Consider the following 21,306-nt stretch of genomic DNA (forward strand, 5'->3'; position numbering starts at 1 on the left):
ATAGCATCATGTTATACGTATGTTTCCATCTATTAGTTATAAAGTAATTACAAAAGTATTTTTGTATGCTATGTGTTTTAAAGTAGTTATGAACGAATAACCTAAAGAACATTTACGTTCGAAACGTTAATTTTTTTTTTAAAGATTGTTTTATTTGAATTTGCAGGGAGTGGTTTTTGCGCAAGACGGAAACGATACTGCTAAATCACCAGCCAATTCAAACTTCGAGATTACAGTAGAATATGATTATAACAACAAACATGCACCTGTATTTCAAAATAGTGAGGATTTTTATAATTTTGTTTGATGATAATAGTTTTTCAAAGTGAAAAGGAAGAACATACATGAAAAAACGTTTTTGTTATGATTAAAATGCAAAAAATACATAAAATGCATTTCTATATACAAGTTATTTTTATACAAAACTATTTAGTTTATCATTATAAAGAACTTATTTATTTAATGAATGGCTATTATTTTTTTTGAATTTATTGAACCATAAAATAATTTTTTGACTCTTCACATTGAATAATCTGCGAAGCCGATTATGTAAAATGTGAAGAGTCAAAAATTAATTTTATGGTTCAATAAATTCAAAATGAATTATAGCCATTCATTATAAATAAATGTCCATAAAAAATTAAGCTCAAAGAACTTTAAATTATTTATATTATAAATAACAACGTTCACTTATGTTGGCGTTAGAATACACAATGTCAGAGTGGGTGTGTCGCCATGAAAATTGACAACATTGAAAATAAAAATAAAACTTCTTACCAATCAGAGGACAGTAAATACACCAAATTTATTTATCTAAAAATAACTACATTTAATAAGAATACATGTTATACTATGTAGCTCCATATGCAGCTCAAATTAATTGGAACTTAGCAGCTGGTTCTCTTATTACTGAAATTAATGCGACAGATGCTGACTCTGGCAGAAATAGCGATGTTTCATACTCCATAACAGATACTAGCAAACGAGTAAGTATTTCATGAATGTTATTTACACAGCCTGGCATACAATTCTCCTGTTGATGGTCGTATTTTGCTCACTTTTTTTGGAATCAATGCGCTTCATGTTTGTAGTTGTTTGGCTTTATAACTATTTTGATATGAGCGTCACTGTTGAGTCTTGTGTAGACGAAACGCGCGTCTGTCGTATTAAATTATAATCCTGGTAGCTTTGATAACTATGATGCATAATAATACTTTAGTCTGGTAGTCATTCATAAAAAGTTATACGCGTCTGGCGTACTAAATTATAATCCTGGTACCTTTGATAACTATAAGCAATCCAAATTTTAAGATGAATAATTAATATAAAAATTATAGATTTTAATATGACGTCCTTATTACGCTTTGTAAACAAATCCGTGTTCGTAATGAGCACAAAATATGTTTGACACATGCGCACGAACTTACTGTTTATATTAACGTTATTTCCATCGTTATCCTTTAAAATATATACATGTAAGCAGCTAACATAAACTTTTATTATATTTTTATGAAACAACATACATTTACCCTGCTCGTAGTTTTTAAAAATAATAAATATGAAATGCAATGAACAGAGTACTCGAGGAGGAAACGGGAACAGCCAAACATTTTTACGGTTATTTTGTACTCTTCGACCTATACAAATACTATATTTGTCCTATTAAAATCGAAACAATTCCTTCATGTCATGCTCTATGCTCATTTTAACATGGGTAGCCATTACATTTGACCACATTTTACACCTGGCTAACGGTCAGGGTAAAATATCGACAAGTATAATGCCTACCCATGTTAAAATGAGCATAGAGTATGACATGAAGGAATTATTTCTTAATAAACAGACTTTTTAAATATTTTAGTAAGGTCAATTTCACAATTTCGAATTTCTAAAACGGTTATTTAATTGGATAGGCATAAGACATGAAAACATTGCTTGTTAGCGGTTTTGCATATTTATTCATCTCACTCAAAATATAATGAATTATTTATCGAAATGTAATAGAAACTTGACACAGTCAGATATCGATATTGATATTTCTTTTTTTACAAAAATGAGGCCGTTAGTTTTCTCGTTTGAATTATTTTACATTGTTTTATCGGGGCCTTTTATAGCTAACTATGCGGCATGGGCTTTGTTCATTGTTGAAAGCAGTACGGTTACCTATAGTTTTTAATGTTTGTGTCATTTTGGTGTTTTGTGGATAGTTGTCTCATTGGCAATCATACCACATCTCCTTTTTTATATAGTGACCATGAAAATAATGTCACTGTCTTTCATATCTCATTGCACTTAATAGTTGTTAATTACCTCTTTAATCATAATCTAAACAAACTGGTATATAGACATGCCGTATTATTTATAAATCAAATTCAGAATATTCTATATCTTATTCAAAAGCGTACGAAAATATCAAAATAATTGTATGTGATAGAGTCAATGGGAATATAAGAGCAACATTTGCTAATGTAAAATAGCATAATTATGTTCATTTGATATTTGTAGGAGTTTTTCACAGTAAATAATGACGGTGTGATATCGTTAGCATATCAGTTAGATTCCTCATTAGGGAGCGATAATATGGTTAAAATAAATTTAACAGTAATAGCTAAAGACAATGGTATTATTCCAAAAAGCAGGTAACTATAAGATGTAGTTTATAAGATTTGGACAGGCCATTCTTTTAAATATGAATATTGTAGACGTTGGTAAATTTATACAAGTTTTAAACTATTTCAAGAACTCGTATAATTATTACCTTTATTGGTTTTACCGATTGTGCCCTATTCTAGATTGTGAACTCGAATGACGATTGATGCACGCTTTACAGAAGATGTTTACCCTATCCACGCACTCACTTCACTCATTTAGAGTTCACATTCACTTAGAGTCCATGCAAATCTCTCAGAATTTCCTTATTATTTAGATTTTCCTTTCCCTTTCGATTAACAGACACTGAAGACCGTAAATAGAGGCAACAGTAGTATATCGCTGTTCCAACTCATAAATCCAATGACAAAAAATAAAATTGGGGTAACAAACTAAAACCGAGGGAAACGCATTAAATATAAGAGAAGAACAACGACACAACACTAAAATGTAACACACACAGAAACGGACCAAGCATGAGACAAAATTCCACGAGAATAACAAATATAACATCAAAACCAAATACATGAATTTGGGATAGACAAGCACCGTGACATGTCTTATCGCAATGTAAATTTACACTCAAAAATTCTAATCTACTTTTGTCGTAATTGACGTATTTAGATTATCTTTTCAACGATCGTTTTTCCTGAATTCTCAAATGAAAAGGATTATGTTGGATATGTTGTGGAAACATAAGAACTGGTTAAATGATATGACTTATTTTTTTTCACTGAACCGAAGGAACGTTGCAATACTATTTCAGTTGACAAGTATATATATCTACGACACATATAACTGATTTTAAAAAACAATTTTGCATTTTATAAAGTTTGATAAAAGAATCGTGTCAAAAGGTTTGTGAGTGTTTGCAAGCACGAATATCGTAACCATTTGGAATGTAGTTATTAGTTATTAAACCATAACTTTTTTTAACATTGAAGAAACGTAAATTATTCAATCAAACACTTCCCACATTTTGGGTTCAAACAAGATGTTCAGAAACAATTAGCATTTGTACATCATAAAGAGAAAAAAAGTGACGTTTGCATACACTTTACCAATCGTGAAGTGAAAATACTTGGTAGCAAGGTGAGTTTGACAAACTATATCGTTATACATATATATTGACAAAGGAATAAACCAAAATTAAACTTCTTTTTCAGTACAACCACAGTACAAATACAAATTAGTGGCGAGAATCCCGGAGTTTGTATACAAGGTGCAGCACATTCTAAAGAAACAAAAGAATTGGAAGACGAACGGCAAAATTGGTCTATTGCTGTTTATGCACTTGTTGGTCTTCTTTGTATATCCCTCGTAGCGTCATTCTTTTTTGTGTTTAAGTAAGTATTTTGTCTGCATTACGTTGAGAATTCAATTTTTAACTTAAAAATCCTGAAATTACAGGAATGTACTAAAACGTACTGTTCATGAATAACTAGCGAGGAGCATGATAAAGGATGAGAGATTAGCTTGTTCCTGATTTCACCCTTAAAATGAATATTAAAAAACAGGACAATTGAATATATAACAAACATTGGATTGTTTACATATTCTTCCTATGCATAGTAAAAGAGAGACGAAAGATACCAAAGGGACAGTCAAACTCATAAATCTAAAACAAACTGACAACGCCATGGCTAAAGATGAAAAAGATTAACAGACAAACAATAGTACACATGACACAACATAGAAAACTAAAGAATAAACAACACGAACCCCACAAAAAAATAGGGGTGATCTCAGGTGCTTCGGAAGGGTAAGCAGAGCTACACTAACCTACATTTCCCGTCGATAATCTTGTAACACTTTAACACTGAAATGTAATTTGTTGTATCACTATCGTCGTTTATATATTTATTTCAATCGTAAATGTAATTTTACACAACATGTGAAAGCAAATATCTGATATCGGCACTAGCTTACACAAAGGGGTAGTTTCAACACATTAACATCTTTTTTCAAGAAATCTCGTAGAAAAACATCGTTTTAGAAGGTAGAATACAAGGAAATTTGAACTACAAACATCTAAATTTACAAGAATTGCCTGAAAACTTATTACTTAGTATGAATGAAAATATCAAAATATCAGCTATTTTTTAAAGTGCTGTTTTTCTTCAGTTTTGCATATAAAAAAGTTTGAAGTCCTATAGAAAAAAAACGTTAAGACAAAGATGATTGATAGAAATGTTTACATCTAACGTTTGGATATTAACAAGAGTCTTTTATTGAGAAAAAAAAAGAAACGCCGTTTTGTAGTTAATCTTTTGAGACCTTTCATTGTCCAATGCATAAAAATATATAATTTTAATTCTAATTTTTAGGGTATGCATACTTATCATGCTTATTCCCAGTGATTTAATTTTGTATTACATTTGTCAAGATAAAGTTCTCGTTCAATTGATTTGAATTTACAGATGGCGAACATCTGCACCTGCCAAAAGTACAACGGAAGAGAGTAACAAGAAGGCATATTTTAGTCCGGAATATGACGAACTTGCAGCAAGAAGGAAAACTGTAGAATATTCGCAATCAAATGAAGCTTTTGAACCTCCAAGAAAAGATATAAACTTTACAGATCAAGATCCTTATCAAAAAGTAAGTAAACCCGTTTTATTGTGGTCTGTTGTAAAAATCGGTTAGTGCTTACAAGAAGCTTCAGTAAATTATAACAACAAAAATATACATAAATGTAGAAACTTTCAGCTATGGATTATGCAGTCACTTAAACATTACTTCTGGATTAATCATGTTCATCCCTACGTTTTCGGTGTTTTTATAACAAGAAAATTAACAAACAAGAGGAATGTTTGAAAAACTGAAAGCTTATATTTTAATGGCAGCACCAAATGATTGTTTTATTCATATAAATCCAGACTAAAAAGGAAAGGCTATTTATATTTTTATGTTCTTTATTGCCGAATGTGACATGGTGAAGATCATTTAATCTTTATGAGTGTTCGTTTGAGTTTGTGCTTTTCATGATTCGAAGTTTGATAAAAATCAAATGTATAGAAGAAAAAAATGATAAATAAAGGCAACAGTAGATTATCGCTGTTCGAAATTCTTAAATCGATTGAGATAAAACAAATTAAATCCGGGTTACAAACTAAAATCGAGGGAAACACATAACTCTTCCAACAAGATAATTTCAATATTAGGAGAAGCGAGCAGTTCCATAGACCAAGATCTAAATGTACAAAAACATGAAACGGTTATAATAATCACATCTATTAGATTTAGTAAAAACTGGGTTTTTTTAAATGATTACAATGGGAGACAATTTAACGTTGTCTTGGTTGACTTTTCAAAATTATGCAAACGTTTTTAAAAAAGCAACAATGGTTATAAAAACTGATTGAAATATATTTTTGGTTTCAAATTGGAAAATAGTTCAAATTGCATAAATTATATAATAACTATCCTATTTATCACAAAGTCGAAGACGATTCTATATTTGATTTGTTCTTGCTATCAAGGTTATAGTATTGTATGATTTATAATGCAGGCACTAACATATTGTAGATAATCGACATGGTCTAGTAAATGCAATATTATCATGTTAGAGTAAAGTTTTATAAAATTCTTCAATTATATACATTCAATTATTCATTAGACCGATGAATTAGAAGGCTAAGTTGAAGGTAAACATAAGTACACTGCTTCTATATATGTAATGAGATCTATCATTACCATACAAATATATATATATTGTAATATGTGGGTTACTTCAGTATATATATATATTGTAATATGTGGGTTACTTCAGTAATATATTGATCTCATACCAAACATGACGATTTACACTTTATATCAATCTTGAAGAGATAATTTGATTAGTAAATTTATTTAGCGTCATTTTAAGATTGGAGACGAACACACCTAGCCCGTGCGTGATTTCAACTCACAGCCTCTGTGTTGACTGGGTCACCAAAGCCCCTATTTATGTTGGAATGATAGTGACAGATTAATCATTTTCCTAACTAAGTAAATAAGCCTGTTATTAAAATAATTAAGATTTTTGGAAGTATCCAGCTTTCCGTTATTAAGTCTGTTAAGTTATTTATTGTTAACGATGCATTAATTCATAGATGGATACTAAATTTGATTTTAGATTAGTGAAAATACTTTGGATATATAAAATGTTGAGTGAGTATGGTATCTGAATTTCATGCAACACAAATGAAATTCAGAGATTTGTCGAAATGTTGTATTACTGCACTGATAAATAACAAAGCAAACCGATTTTACGTTTCTTAAATAGTTTCAAGAAATTGTTAATTGAAATACTTTAAACTGACATCACTCAGTTATCTAAAACAAACTTGTTAAATGTTCAGTAATAACATGATGCGACATTGAGTTTATTTTGTATAGCCTTTTCCCAAGACTTTTCTACTGCATCACTCACCAGATTAGACCAATATAATCTTGTTCAATTTGTTTTCTCTGCTGGAAAACAGTTACGCATACAGCAAGCAGATAAGGGAAAGGGCTAAGCGAGGACTCCTGTTCTAGTGACAGCATTTTACAACACTTTTAGTTAAAAGATGCTTTAAACGAAATGTCCGCTTCAAAACAACATTTTCTTTAATGCTTTCAACCCTCAAGCCTCTTTACAAAGTACTCATGATTAGAAACATAACTCTGCATGAAAAAAAAGCACAATAAGTGTGTATCCTGCTTTTATACCTTGCAATTATTTTCCTTTGTGAAGTTCTTGTTGTTTTTTGAAGAGATATCATTCACAGAAAATTCCCTTCAATTTTGATTTGATATCTATGTATAACTGCCAAACTGTGTGTGAATACCTTGATTTATACCTTGGCTGTTTCTTCTTCAAAGCTATATAGTGCATAAATATGATAGAGTTACACTTTTCCCATTCAAAAATAAAAGTGATATGTGAATTTGATGTTACTTTAGGCTAGGTCAATACTATAGTACGATTAAAACTTTCTAATTATTTTTTTTCTACCGTTATGAAAGTCTTTCATAAACACCTTGATTATGATATAACTCAATCAAACATTTATATAAAGCATAACATTGCATTAAAAAGTCATTAAACGACAGGTAGTTATTGCTTTTTTCAGACATAATAGATTTTATTAATGATATTTCAGATAGATTGCTAAAATGATAGTATAATATTCGATTTCAAAATTAGAAATATGATTTTCTCTGTCACAAATGTGCATTACAAACTCCTTATTATAATGTTGCTTTATTAAGTCACTGATTTAGACGAACCATTGCATGTGTAAGAAATTACAAGCTTGATAGTAATTGCTTTTGTTCAGACGTTATACAGCTTGAATATTGATACCTATCACATTTTGTACTGGAAAAGATGATTATACAACTTCGAAATTATAAAAAAAGAAATATCTGTGTTTGGAGATTTTTGGCTTTTTGTTTCAATTTTTTAAAGTTTAATTCAAATGTGTGTTTTAAAGATAAATTAGGCGTTGTTATATTATACAGTTTCATTACGTACCATGTTATCCTTACGCATTTTGAATTTTCTTCTGCCTTATACGTCTTATTTCTAATCTCTTCGCCAAATTGAAGCTTTAGTGCCTGCAATTAGTTTAAAAGTTGTTATTTGTACAGATTATTTTACGACTCTTTATAGAAAGCAGTTACAGTGTAACCTGTCTAATCCGACACCTGAGTATTCAAACATTCTGATTTAACTATAAATACAGTGTAACCTGCCTAATCCGACACCTGAATTTTCAAACATCCTGATTTAACCAACAACATCATCATACCTTTCCTTTAAAAAAAAAACCCTGAGAATTCAGACATACAACTTAATCAGACATTTTTTTCTTGGTCCCTCGGTGTGTCGGATAAAACCGGTTACACTTTACTTGTATTAGCCAATGACGATTATATATTGGTACTACATTGGTTAGCCATTCTTTGTTTAATAATTCATTTTCCTATATATCATTTTCAGCCTTATGCACAAGCAGGAGGAGCAAGGTTAGTGTATTAATAATTATCACATTCGTCTTATGGTAGTTCGTCTGATGGTAGTGAGTTAAAAAACATATCATAGTGCTACAGATATACATACATATAAAATATTACTTTATCAAAATTCACTCGTCAAAGACACCAAGCATATAATTCGTCAAGTCAGACTAGCGTTCTGTTTACATATGACTCATTAAGGGCGCTCGATTTAAGTAAGATTTTGAATAATTGGAAGTTGCAAAACGTTCAAAAGGCTTCTCTGAAATGTGAAAACACACTTGGAATGCTGAACTTTATTTATTTATAATCAACTACTTCAAACCTTTTATGGCGACTTCAAACTAGTGTCTGTAAAATATTTGAAGTTTCCAAACAGTCAATGTTCATCTAAAAATGTATGTTATTTCAATTTATGATCTGACTGAGTTGAATGTGTATAAATTTTCCATTTAAAACAAAATGTTTTTTTTTTTATTTTCAGTTTCAAGACGTCGCCTTACGATGAACCGATACCAGATTTAAAAGCATCGTCAGATGAACCTAAACCAGATTATCCTGTTTATGATTGGGAAACAAAAGCAACTAAAGTTCTACCACCTGTAGTGCCTTCATCATTTGGATCATCATCATGATACTGCTCATCCAATAACTGAAATGAGATTAAATTATCGTATCTGACATAGTGTAGATTATGATAAGGGACATAACTCTTGACCACCAACGATGCGTTTGTGTAAACCATGTTTAAAATAAATTCTATTATTCTTAGTAACAAAGATTATTTTAGATCAGGGTAACAAGAATGCTTAAAATATCATTGATGAAACTGACTATTTTTAACACATTATTACAACTTCCAAGCAAAGACCGACGCTCATATATTCGGTAATCAAACGCAGGACGTCGGGAAAGTTCGGAGAGCCGACAACCTGTCTTCGGAAGTTGTCATTATTGATGTATAGAGTTACGTCCCTTTATCGTTGTCTTCATCCTTCATTTCTCCTCAATTTGGTACCTTCATTCATTATCATCCTTAAAAATCAGAATTAGAATGTCATATATTTATATTATTCATATTTCGCACATTTATATAATGCACAATGATATTATTTTTTGATATGATGCCAATTTGGTTCTACTTTATCACATCATTTTTTTTTATTGCATTTCAGATTGTTAGAATCAAATTGTTCATCAGATATTGTACACTAATATACTTTATGTAGAATTTAGCATCATCATTTATTTCGAGTGTAGAGTTAAAATGAAATTGTAGTTAAATTCAGTATTATGTTATGTTCTTTCTTGAAAATAAAATAATAATATGGATATTTTAGAATGAATTAGTCTAAATATTTGCGTTAACTCGATGAGATATGTTATAGGAGCCCAAACATCTGAGTTTTTGGTAAGGGGCGACATCAAAAGATTGATGTAGGATAAAGAAAAAACTTAAATCAAGTAGTTAAGGGGGAGGGGGTAAAATTCTGCAACACCCAAATCACCAAAGGTCTAGTAGTTTGCCAAAACAACAATAACATCATATGCCTTCGTATATATTTCTTAACATAAGCTGACAATATGTAGCAAGTCCAATCTGTGGAGCGTTAGTTAAAGGATGACTGTTAATTTTTCTATGAACAAATTCATGGTTAAAAAAAATATCAAACAAACAACTATATGCATGAAAAACATAAACTATCGAAACTCATTAAAGGTTTGTTACTTCGAAAAACAAAATGTATACCTCCTTTCATACTATTGTTCGATAAGCAGACATGAGATACCCATAAGTCATTACACCGAGTACGTGACAACATCACAAGATTTTAGAAAATAATGAAATACAGAACCCTCATTATCCGGACCTCCAGTAATAGACACATGACACGGGTTATGTTCTTTTCATATATGTTATGATGGTATGATACTAAACCCCTAACGGAAAGGATTGTGCCTGATATGCATATGACGAAATGATAATCTTTCAGTCAGTTTAATTGAGGTCTGGAGCTGGCTTGTCAGTTAACTGCTAGTAGTCTATCGTTATTTATGTATACTTGTCATTTTGTTTACTTTCTTTGGTTACATCTTCTGCCATCAGACTCGGACTTCTCTTGAATTGTATTTTAAATGTGCGTATTGCTATGCGTTTACTTTTCTACATTGGCTAGAGGTAAAGGGGGAGGGTTGAGATATCATAAACATGTTTAACCCCGCCGCATTTTTGCGCCTGTCCCATGTCAGGAGCCTCTGGCCTTTGTTAGTCGTGTATTATTTTAATTGGTGAACCTTTTAATTTTAGTTTCTGGTGTACAATTTGGAAATTAGTATGGCGTTCATTATCACTGAACTAGTATATATTTGTTAAGGGGCCAGCTGAAAGACGCCTCCGGGTGCGGGAACTTCTCGTTACATTGAAGACCTGTTGGTGACCTTCTGCTGTTGTTTTAGCTATGGTCGGGTTGTTGTCTCTATGACACATTCCCCATTTCAATTCTCAATTTTATTTGACATGAATATTAAATAGATTATGAAATGTGACATGATTGCCAATGAGACGAATATCCATCAAAATTCATATGAAGTGAACGTTAGCAATAATAAGCAACCAAATCGTCTTTAACTGTCAGACAACCTATAAAAAAAAATATTTAATATAAATTTAAAAGTTCCAACAAAAAGATATTAAACAATTCAATTGAAAAAACTAACGGCATAATTAAAAACAAAATATACGAAAAAAAATAATGAAATAGACATAAACTTACGACAACCCCTAAAATGCAAACCCCTGACTTAGAACAGGCACCTGAATGTGGTGGAGTTAGACATGTTTGAAGGCGTCAACCCTCAGATAATCTGGCGGAGTGATGTTGGTTCCTTGGTTTTGTTATGTGATATGATTGATATATGTCTGTGATGGTAAATGACAGAGTACATGTATCTGTATTATATGTCCTAGTGCATCTACCTTTGTTCGATGTTCAGTTTGTCCATATTACTTGATGGATACGACAAGGTGTTAAAAAAACCTGTTTTAAATGAACTTACGATCAGATGTAGTAATTGCGCTACATAGAAATCAATTATATTTAATTTAATAATGTCCACTTTTATTTTTTTGTCTCTTTGATGAGTTAAGCCTTTTTCAACGGATTTTTATAGTTCGTTCTTATGTTGTACTGTTATACCACTATCCCAGGTTAGGGGAGGGTTGGGATCCCGCTTACATGTTTAACCCCGCCACATTATTTATGTATGTGCCTGTCCCAAGTCAGCAGACTGTAATTCAGTGGTTGTCGTTTGTTTATGTGTTACATATTTTTTTTCGTTCATTTTTTTTACATAAATAAGGACGTTAGTTTTCTCGCTTGAATTGTTTTACATTGTCTTATCGGGGCCTTTCATAGCTGACTATATGCGGTATGGGCTTTGCTCATTGTTGAAGGCCGTACGGTGACCTATATTTGTTAATGTTTGTGTCATTTTGGTCTTTTGTGGATAGTTGTCTCATTGGCAATCATACCACATCTTCTTTTTTTTTTTTATATTATAATCACATATGACAGTACGAGTAGAGATTACTCCTATAAAGGTATATAATTTCAAGATATTAAATCTTATTAGATTTTATTATGGACAAGTATTTGCACAATTTTTAAGAAAACGTCTAGGCCTTTTAATCGCTAAATTTCAGACAAAAACTAGAATTTCAACGGTAAGTTATTATTGCGTGTCTACATTACCGTTACATTTCATATTTCTAAAAAAATTAAATCAACACTTTATGGTTCTCATGCGTCCAAAGCGCTTGTTTTATAAGCATTCAATAGGAACGATAAAATTTGAATATTTGAAAACAAAGGATGCATAAGGACCGGAAAAGTGAAAGAGCTATTATATAAGCAAAATGAATCTAAATATTTAATAATAGCCAAAATCCATCTTTATTGAACTATGCCTGCGGGGGTTGAAACCTTTTTTTCCTAAAAATATCTAAATGTCTAATTAGTTATCAAAATTACCAGGATTATAATTTAGTTCGCCAGACGCGCGTTTCGTCTACATAAGACTCATCAGTGACGCTCATATCAAAATATGTATAGAGCCAAAAAAATATGAAGTTGAAGAGCATTGAGGATCCAAAATTCCAAAAAAAATGGTGCCAAATACGGCTTAGTAATCTATTCCTGGGATAAGAAAATCCTTTGTTTTTCGAAAATTTCAAAGATTTGCAATCGGGAAATTTATAAAAATGACCACATAATTGATATTCCTGTCAACACCGAAGTGTTGACTACTGGGCTGGTGAAACCAACGGGGACGAAACGTCCACCAGCAGTGGCATCGACCCAGTGGTGTAAATAGCTATAAAAAATACCAGGATTATAATTTAGTACGCCAGACGCGCGTTTCATCTACATAAGACTCTTAACCTGTATAATTTACTGCACATGATAAAAAAAAATACATATAACATTCACTGTTACAAGAAAAAGACTACATAAATCAGAATTCGGACACACACATATATGTTTGGATTTGAAAATGTAAAATCATACCTTCAGTTCCTGTTTGTACAAATGATATTGTTGTAAACTTACGGCGCAAGTATCATTGCACATACAATGTTCTTTTTTGTCAATCCTATAGGTTACAACCCACGAGGTATATAATCACTATTATGCTTCTCATGTTCCTCTAGACAAGAAACACTAAGTCTCGTTTTTTTCTTCTGTACAATCGTAGAGAGTTCAATTCACGAGGTATAACCGACCTTTTCTTCGTCACAATCCTAAATAGTGCACTTGAGTCTAAATTTTTGAAGCAAAATGACGGCATTAAATTACATCGATTGGAGAAAACATTCAGTTTGAAATAAATTTAATATATCAGAGCTCGCTTGGAACACAAATTTCTAAAATAAGAAAAAGCTCAGATTTTGAAAGTCATATTGTCGATGTTATGATCCAGCCAATTATATAGCTAGTCTGACTAAGCGTCACTGTTTCTCTGCAAAGCACGCGACATAATAAAGTACAAGCAAAAATTGTTTGACTCGGAGTCAGGATAATGTGTACAGGTAGATTGACATGTCTTGTGAATTGTTACCTTGCGAATTAGCATGTTAAATAATCCGACTAAGGGCGCATTTCTTTCTAATACAAACGATGCAAACGACTAAGCGCGCACATGTTTTGATCATTTGTTTCAAACATACGTTTGACTCGTGATACATAAACTTTGACAAGCTATGCATTCGCTAAAAATGCGTCTACAGTTTGTCGTTCATCGTTTATAAGAACAAACGCTTTATTTGTTTCCAACTTCACTCTGATTAAACGATGTATTTGTTTCTACTTTTGTCGCTTTAAGAAAACAACAACAAAAGTCACACAACGTTTACAAATTTTTAGTTAGAAAGAAATGCACTATTTTAGTTTTAATTAGAAAAACATGCACTCTTTTAGTTTTAGTTAAAATTTTGTAAAAACGTTGTGTGGCGTTTGTTGTTGTTTTCTAAACACTAAAAAGGTAAAAACAAACACATTGTTTAATCAGTGTTTACTGACCCTCTTTGAACTTTCAATAATGCATGCAACTGTTGTTGGTAGTTTGTCAAAGTTTATGTAAACTTTGCAAACGTCTGTTAGAAAAAAATGAGCAAAACATGTGCGCGCTTAGCCGTTTGCATCATTTGTGTTAGAAAGAAATGCACCCTTTGTGTGCCAGTCTTATACAAAGCAGGGTTAATATTCTCGGCATTTAGGAGTCGGAGCAAATTATGGTCGGTTTGTAGTAAGAATTTTGTGTTCAGGAAAAATTACATGTAGTCCTATACGGATGTTTAATTATAAATGAACAAGTTAAAACCCGGTTCATTTAATTTGCCTCATCATCTTTTTTTATCCGTTTTACGTTTCAAGGCAATTGATGTTTAAGCTTCATTTACTGTTGACCTAGAACTACTGGAGAAAGGCTCCTCCAGAAAATCATGTTTTGAAACCAGAAAGAGAAAATTGTATGTTTATTTTACAGAAAAGTCAGTCTTTTTAAAGAAAGTTAAAGATAAACGGACATAATATCAGTTCAATACTTCTGTAAAATAGTTCGTTCCAAAAGCTTTCGTTTTTGTTTTTAAACATGTCAAATGTTTTAAAATGAATTTACTTGATAAACAAAAATTCAAAAGTGTGCATGCAGAAACGTGAAAGTCGTTTGATGTTTAGTTTTCAATTTTATAAGAATTTAACTGCCAAAAAAAAAACAATGTTTGCATGCATCTTGAAGAATGAATGTTTAATCAAAGATTATATATTTTAAATGTCGGATTAGGTTTTTATCTCGTATATTACATTGATAAATGAGCGTAAAACGACATTTCTTTCAGAGTAGTATGTTTAAAATCACGTATTAGATTTACCGACTAGGTAAGTGTTTTTTTCTATGTTTTACAAAAACGAATATATAGAATTAGAACGCCTGTATGCAGAATTCTTGCAACATATTGTCATGAATATAATTAAAAAACATGATAAAAACTCAGAACAAAGTTTTTCGAACTCATTCTAAATTAAAAAAAAAAACCAAACATTCCTCAACTTATACTTCCAACAATATTGCATAGCTGAAATTTTTTTTTGAATTGTTGTGTTTTTTATATTTTATTTTGTTTGTAATGAGACATCAAAGTATTTTAGAGATTGCACGAACTTTCTTGCGTACTTTTATATTAGAATAAGAGTTTATAAGAAGTATAATATTATGTTATTAGAAGGTTAAGAATAGTAAATAAAAGCTGATTTAGAGTTTTATGAAGAACATGCAACTATGTTTCAAACATCTTAAAGATTTTTTTTTTCATTTTGCATAATTCCAAAGCGCTCTTCTTCATTTGCCATACTTTAAAATATCCCCCCCCCTAATTAATTTCTCATATATTCCTTTATGTCGAAAATTACTGGACGACGCAAAATCACATTAGACTAATATGCTCTACAAGTGAAGGTATGCTCCACATTTATTTACATTGATAGAGAAACATCTATTTTAGATAAAATTAAGAATAAAAATAAAGAATATGTCAAAGAGACAACTCGACCAAATAACAATTTATTTTGAGGCAAAAAAAATGAAGACTATATTCCATCATCATTGTCATTTTCAGACAATCTAAGCTAATACACATCGGCTTCTAAGAGATACTCCTTGTCCGTCGTTGGTTTCGTACACAGTATATGTTCTTTTTCAAACAAAGATGAAGAATTTGATCTTTCTTCACTTTTCTTAAAAACAAACTCACACAAGTGTACTTGCATGTTTCTTATGTTGTACTGTAATACCCCTATCCAAGGTATGGGGAGGGTTGGAATCCCGCTAACATGTTTATCCTCGCCCCATTATCTATGTATGTTCCTGTCCAAAGTCAGGAACCTGTAAATCAGTGGTTGTCGTTTGTTTATGTTTTCTCGTTTAAATTGGTTTACATTGTCATTTCGGGGCCTGTTATAGCTTACTATGCGGTATGTGTTCTGCTCATTGCTGAAGGCCGTCCGTTGACCTATCGTTATTAATTTCTGTGTCATTTTGGTATCTTGTGGAGAGCTAACTTCTTGGCAATCATACCACATCTTCTATTTTATATTTACAAACAAATATATATAGTTTGCAGGGTATGTTAAGTGATTCACAAAACCTCTTTCCGAACTTTTAACATTAAATGTTTCAGAAAATTACAGCCAATTGCAGGGTTAATGTAAAACTACATACTCTAGAGGATGTATTAATCTGATGTGGATACTCAGATTTAACAATTGAAAGATATCTAAGAGAACGTACCATCCAAGTGTATTCTATCTTGCAATAACACTTGATTTCGATAACCTTCAAAACAAGTAGACCACAATAGAAACTAATAGACAGATTAAAAAATATTGTCCCTCTTTATTTCACAAAAAAACCATCGTAGATACACATATCTTTTTTGAGGAAGAGATAAATCATACTTAATACCAAATACTGTGATTCAAACAAAAAAAATATCTGAAAAGTAAACTATCAAGATGGTTGATGTCCTTTTTGATACAAATCACTTTTTTAGCGTGTGGAAGACCATTTTTCTATTACCAAATTCGGTATTCATATGGGAACGGAGTGGGGTCATCTTCTTGATTTAGATCATACAAGGCATACTTCATTCATGAGCTCAGGGAGTAGAACTATATGATATATGTATGATGTTTTTCACTAAATCTTGATTTGAATGTTTTGTATTGTCAAATCTTTAAGTAAGATGGATACATATGTAATAGAAACTTCCAGATTAAAATCATGCTCATTTTTGCACCAATTTTACCACGCACAGGGAGACAATGTTAAATGATGATGTCAAACTTGTTGAAATAATGAAATGTTCTGATATTCAAAAATGTTTAAGCAAATGTTTACATAAGAGTTTTATGAGACGAAAATTATTTTCTTAATTATTACTAATAACATACTAGTTGTAAAAGTCTATTTTATAATTTTAAAGTCACTGCGATTAATTTTTTATAAGATAATTAAATATGTAATCGTTATTATTTAGATGAAATTATTTTAAAACGTAGAATATATATTTTATTCTTTTTAACTTATTTCCATACTTTTTTTTTACCAATATTCATTTCGGATTTTATTTTTTTGCTCAAGTATATATGCTTTTAAATGCATAAACACGTTTTAACTTTTTTGATGATAATTTTATGAATTTTACCGTTAAACTATATTAATAATGTATATAACATGTGTTAAGTGTCTCATAAGTCAAATTTATGACTGGGTATTGATTGTTTTATTGTATACTGTGATTTGTAAATATTGTCAATCAATATGTGACACTATAATAAAATATATATTTATTTATTTATTTATCAAGACAAAAATAAAGTTAGATTGAGTGCTGTTTGATGGGAAATACTTTGGATGAAGAAAAAGGTATGAACACCAATAAAACAATTATAACAAATGAAGCTAAAGCTTTAAACTGCAGAACATATGTAAAAGATCACTGAACGAACATTTCTTTAAAGGTAGAACAAAACCCGATTTGGTAAAAAAAAATATTTTAACATAGAACGCTTTGGTTCTCTTCACATTTTACCGTTGTTCTCGTTTGATCATTCACATATCTCTGTAGTGCATAAACCTTTCTTGCACAAAATTTATGTTTCTATTATGTGAATCAGGTACTGTATATCATTCATGATTATCAGATCATAACTGCTTATCTTTCTCAAATTATTCATGTTACTGTTTTCATTCCCATTTTATAGGACCTGTTTGAACATGGACTTGCAATATTTGACCCGACCCCAATCCTAACTGTATATACATCCTTAGATTTTTCTTGATCTTTCAGTTATGTTTGGTCCATGATGAAGGCCTTACTATGACTGTGGAATGAAAACCCGCACTAATGCGATGAAAATCTGGTTCATACATGTATATAGCAAGTGTGCTTATCGATCTTATGTTTTGAACTTATGCATCCGTTTATTCCATTATGATTATTATGGGGATATTACTTTGATAATATTTTTTTTCTTCTTAAAAATGGTAACCAATAATCTGAAGTATTAAAAGGTGTCTATGTGCAGTGTCTAACGTGTCTATCGCTTTAGTTGAATCAATGCTAAATATAAGATATCTAAGGATTTATCAAGTTTAATGAAATGTAAGTTTAACCGTTATCAGCAATGTTATATAAGATCGATACATATTTTAAATAATCAATATTTTTGCTATATATATTTTAAAGACTTCCTGGTTGATAAAATTGATAAGTGTTGTGTGACCAAAATCGCTTAGATAAACTAGAGTGTCGGTTTGACATAACTCTTTGATAAATTATTACTTATCGAATACTTTATGAATGTAAAGGTTAAGGTATCAAGATTGTTATCTCCTTGACCGAAATGTTTACCACGTTTTGTAATTTTCGTAAATGGGAACAGGATTTAATTCACTATTAATGTCATTTTAAGGTATTCCCTCAATCTTCTTTGAGTTAAAATACTCTGTATTATATTTGAAAACAACACTATATAAATTTGGTGCTATGTCATATATTCATAAAAAGAAAAGAATAATTCCGTCTAAAATCAAGATTTCCAGACCGTTTATCATTTACACTTATGCAAAAGCTGATGTGACCTGTCACACCGTTTTCTATCTGTCGTTTCAAAGCATTCATGATAAATAACAAGGATCTTGTTTCTCGTTTCTTTGTTCTTTAACTTTCTCTTACTTTCATGCCATTGTTCTCTGTCTTGGTATCTATGATATGATAATTTCCTGTTAAGGCTTAATGTTCACCAATAATATCTTCTCTTCATTTTTAAGCACCTCTATCTTTATTGTTTGCCGATTTTTCTTTTTTTTTTATGCCCATTCTCAATTCTTTTTTTTGGGGTTGTTTACAATTGACCTGTATACATTGGTGACATTGCCCAAACTATACAACAGCTAAACTCACACACTTTATATGTTGCCAAGGAGAAAAAAAAACAGCCTTTAAATTAAACGGATACACTACAAACTCCCTCTCGGACAAAATGATTTAAAATACATAATCAAAGAAAACCACTCTCGAATTCGAGGTAGCTGCCCAGAACTGGAACATGACTATGTAGCTCGAGGTTCATGTCTTTAGACATTGTCATGAGCATGGAGCTCTAATGACTATAAAGCTCGAGGTTCATGTCTTTAGACATTGGCTTGAGCATGGAGCTCTAATGACTATGTAGCTCGAGGGAAATGTCTTTAGACATTGGCTTAGCATGGAGCTTTAAAGACTATGTAGCACGAGGTTCATGTCTTCAGACATTGGCTTGAACATGGAGCTCTAATGACTATGTAGCTCGAGATTAATGTCTTTAGACATTGGCTTGAGCATGGAGCCCTTATGACTATGTAGCTCGAGGTTCATGTCTTTATACATTGGCTTGAGCATGGAGCTCTATTGACTATGTAGCTCGAGGTTCATGTCTTTATACATTGGCTTGAGCATGGAGCTCTAATGACTATGTAGCTCGAGGTTCATGTCTTCAGACATTGGCTTGATCATGGAGCTCTAATGACTATGTAGCTCGAGGTTCATGTCTTTATACATTGGCTTGAGCATGGAGCTCTAATGACTATGTAGCTCGAGGTTCATGTCTTTATACATTGGCTTGAGCATGGAGCTCTAATGACTATGTAGCTCGAGGTTCATGTCTTTATACATTGGCTTGAGCATGGAGCTCTAAAGACTATGTAGCTCGAGGTTCATGTCTTTATACATTGGCTTGAGAATGGAGCACTACTGACTATGTAGCTCGAGGTTAATGTCTTTATATATTGGCTTGAGCATGGAGCCCTAATGACTATGTAGGTCGAGGTTCATGTCTTTATACATTGGCTTGAGCATGGAGCTCTAATGACTATGTAGCTCGAGGTTAATGTCTTTGTACATTGGCTTGAGCATGGAGCCCTAATGACTATGTAGCTCGAGCTTCATGGTTTATACATTGGCTTGAGCATGGAGCTCTAATGACTATGTAGCTCGAGGTTCATGTCTTTATACATTGGCTTGAGCATGGAGCTCTAATGACTATGTAGCTCGAGGTTAATGTCTTTGTACATTGGCTTGAGCATGGAGCCCTAATGACTATGTAGCTCGAGCTTCATGGTTTATACATTGGCTTGAGCATGGAGCTCTAATGACTATGTAGCTCGAGGTTCATGTCTTTATACATTGGCTTGAGCATGGAGCTCTAAAGACTAAAGACTATGTAGCTCGAGGTTCATGTCTTTAGACATTGGCTTGAGCATTGAGCTTTAATGTTATCGACTTTAGACAGGAACATGACCACTGAGTTCGAGATTCAGGAATATGAACTTGGAGCTCCAGGTTCTTGACTTTGGACAGAAACATGAACTTGTAGCTTGACGTTTGTCTTTGGACAGGACATAAACATGAGCTCTGAGTTCCTGTCTTGGAACAGGAAATTGATCTAAAAGCTCAAGGTTGTTAACTTTGGACAGGAACGTGAATATATTAAGCATGTCTCAGTTTTTAAAGAGAGAAAAAGAGTGAACCGCTTTTTTTTTTTAAATTAATCTTTAAAGCGAGCAATATTACAATACCCCTAATAAAACATCGACTAAATAAATACTTGAAGGGTTACATACATGTCGGTATGAAATTTTATGATTTATATCATACATTAAATGCTCTTATCAAATATATTTTCGTATATCGCTACCGTAATGCATGAGTTTTTAAAATGACAGTGAATAGTTAAGATATTTAAGGTTGTGTTATAAAACAATTTTACATCAATATCGTAGATTATCTGGAAAAACGAGATAAAGTTAAAACACTTTAAACAGATTGAAAATATTATAACTGAATTCTTGGATAAGCATATAAGGAAGTAGAAAATCCGAAACTCGCAAACGAGGAAAAAAGTCCAAAATATCTATTCTTTGCAACAGTTGGTGAACTTTTTATTTTCAATCATACCTAATTTAAGTGACGGTAAGTGCTATATTTCTTTAATATTCATTTTTTAGTCTTAGAAATATCATGTTTTTGAAACATTTCAATTTGCCATTGTTATTTATGTGCATTATCAAAAA

At 31.6% G+C, this 21,306-nt stretch overlaps 1 protein-coding gene across 1 annotated transcript in view; it reads left to right on the forward strand.

Moving 5' to 3' along the window:
* Window positions 1–9,936, forward strand: part of LOC134706182 (protocadherin Fat 4-like) — a 42,806-nt gene extending 32,870 nt beyond the window's left edge. The window contains exons 20-26 of the mRNA XM_063564890.1: window positions 167–281; window positions 859–986; window positions 2,506–2,639; window positions 3,816–3,995; window positions 5,070–5,250; window positions 8,621–8,646; window positions 9,122–9,936. Of these exons, the coding sequence (XP_063420960.1) occupies window positions 167–281; window positions 859–986; window positions 2,506–2,639; window positions 3,816–3,995; window positions 5,070–5,250; window positions 8,621–8,646; window positions 9,122–9,272 (915 nt within the window). The 3' untranslated portion in view covers window positions 9,273–9,936. The remainder of the gene's footprint in view (window positions 1–166; window positions 282–858; window positions 987–2,505; window positions 2,640–3,815; window positions 3,996–5,069; window positions 5,251–8,620; window positions 8,647–9,121) is intronic.
* The last annotated feature ends 11,370 nt before the right edge of the window (window positions 9,937–21,306 follow it).

This window comes from Mytilus trossulus, chromosome 2, assembly GCF_036588685.1.
Source record: "Mytilus trossulus isolate FHL-02 chromosome 2, PNRI_Mtr1.1.1.hap1, whole genome shotgun sequence".
Classification (NCBI taxonomy): Eukaryota; Metazoa; Mollusca; class Bivalvia; order Mytilida; family Mytilidae; genus Mytilus; species Mytilus trossulus.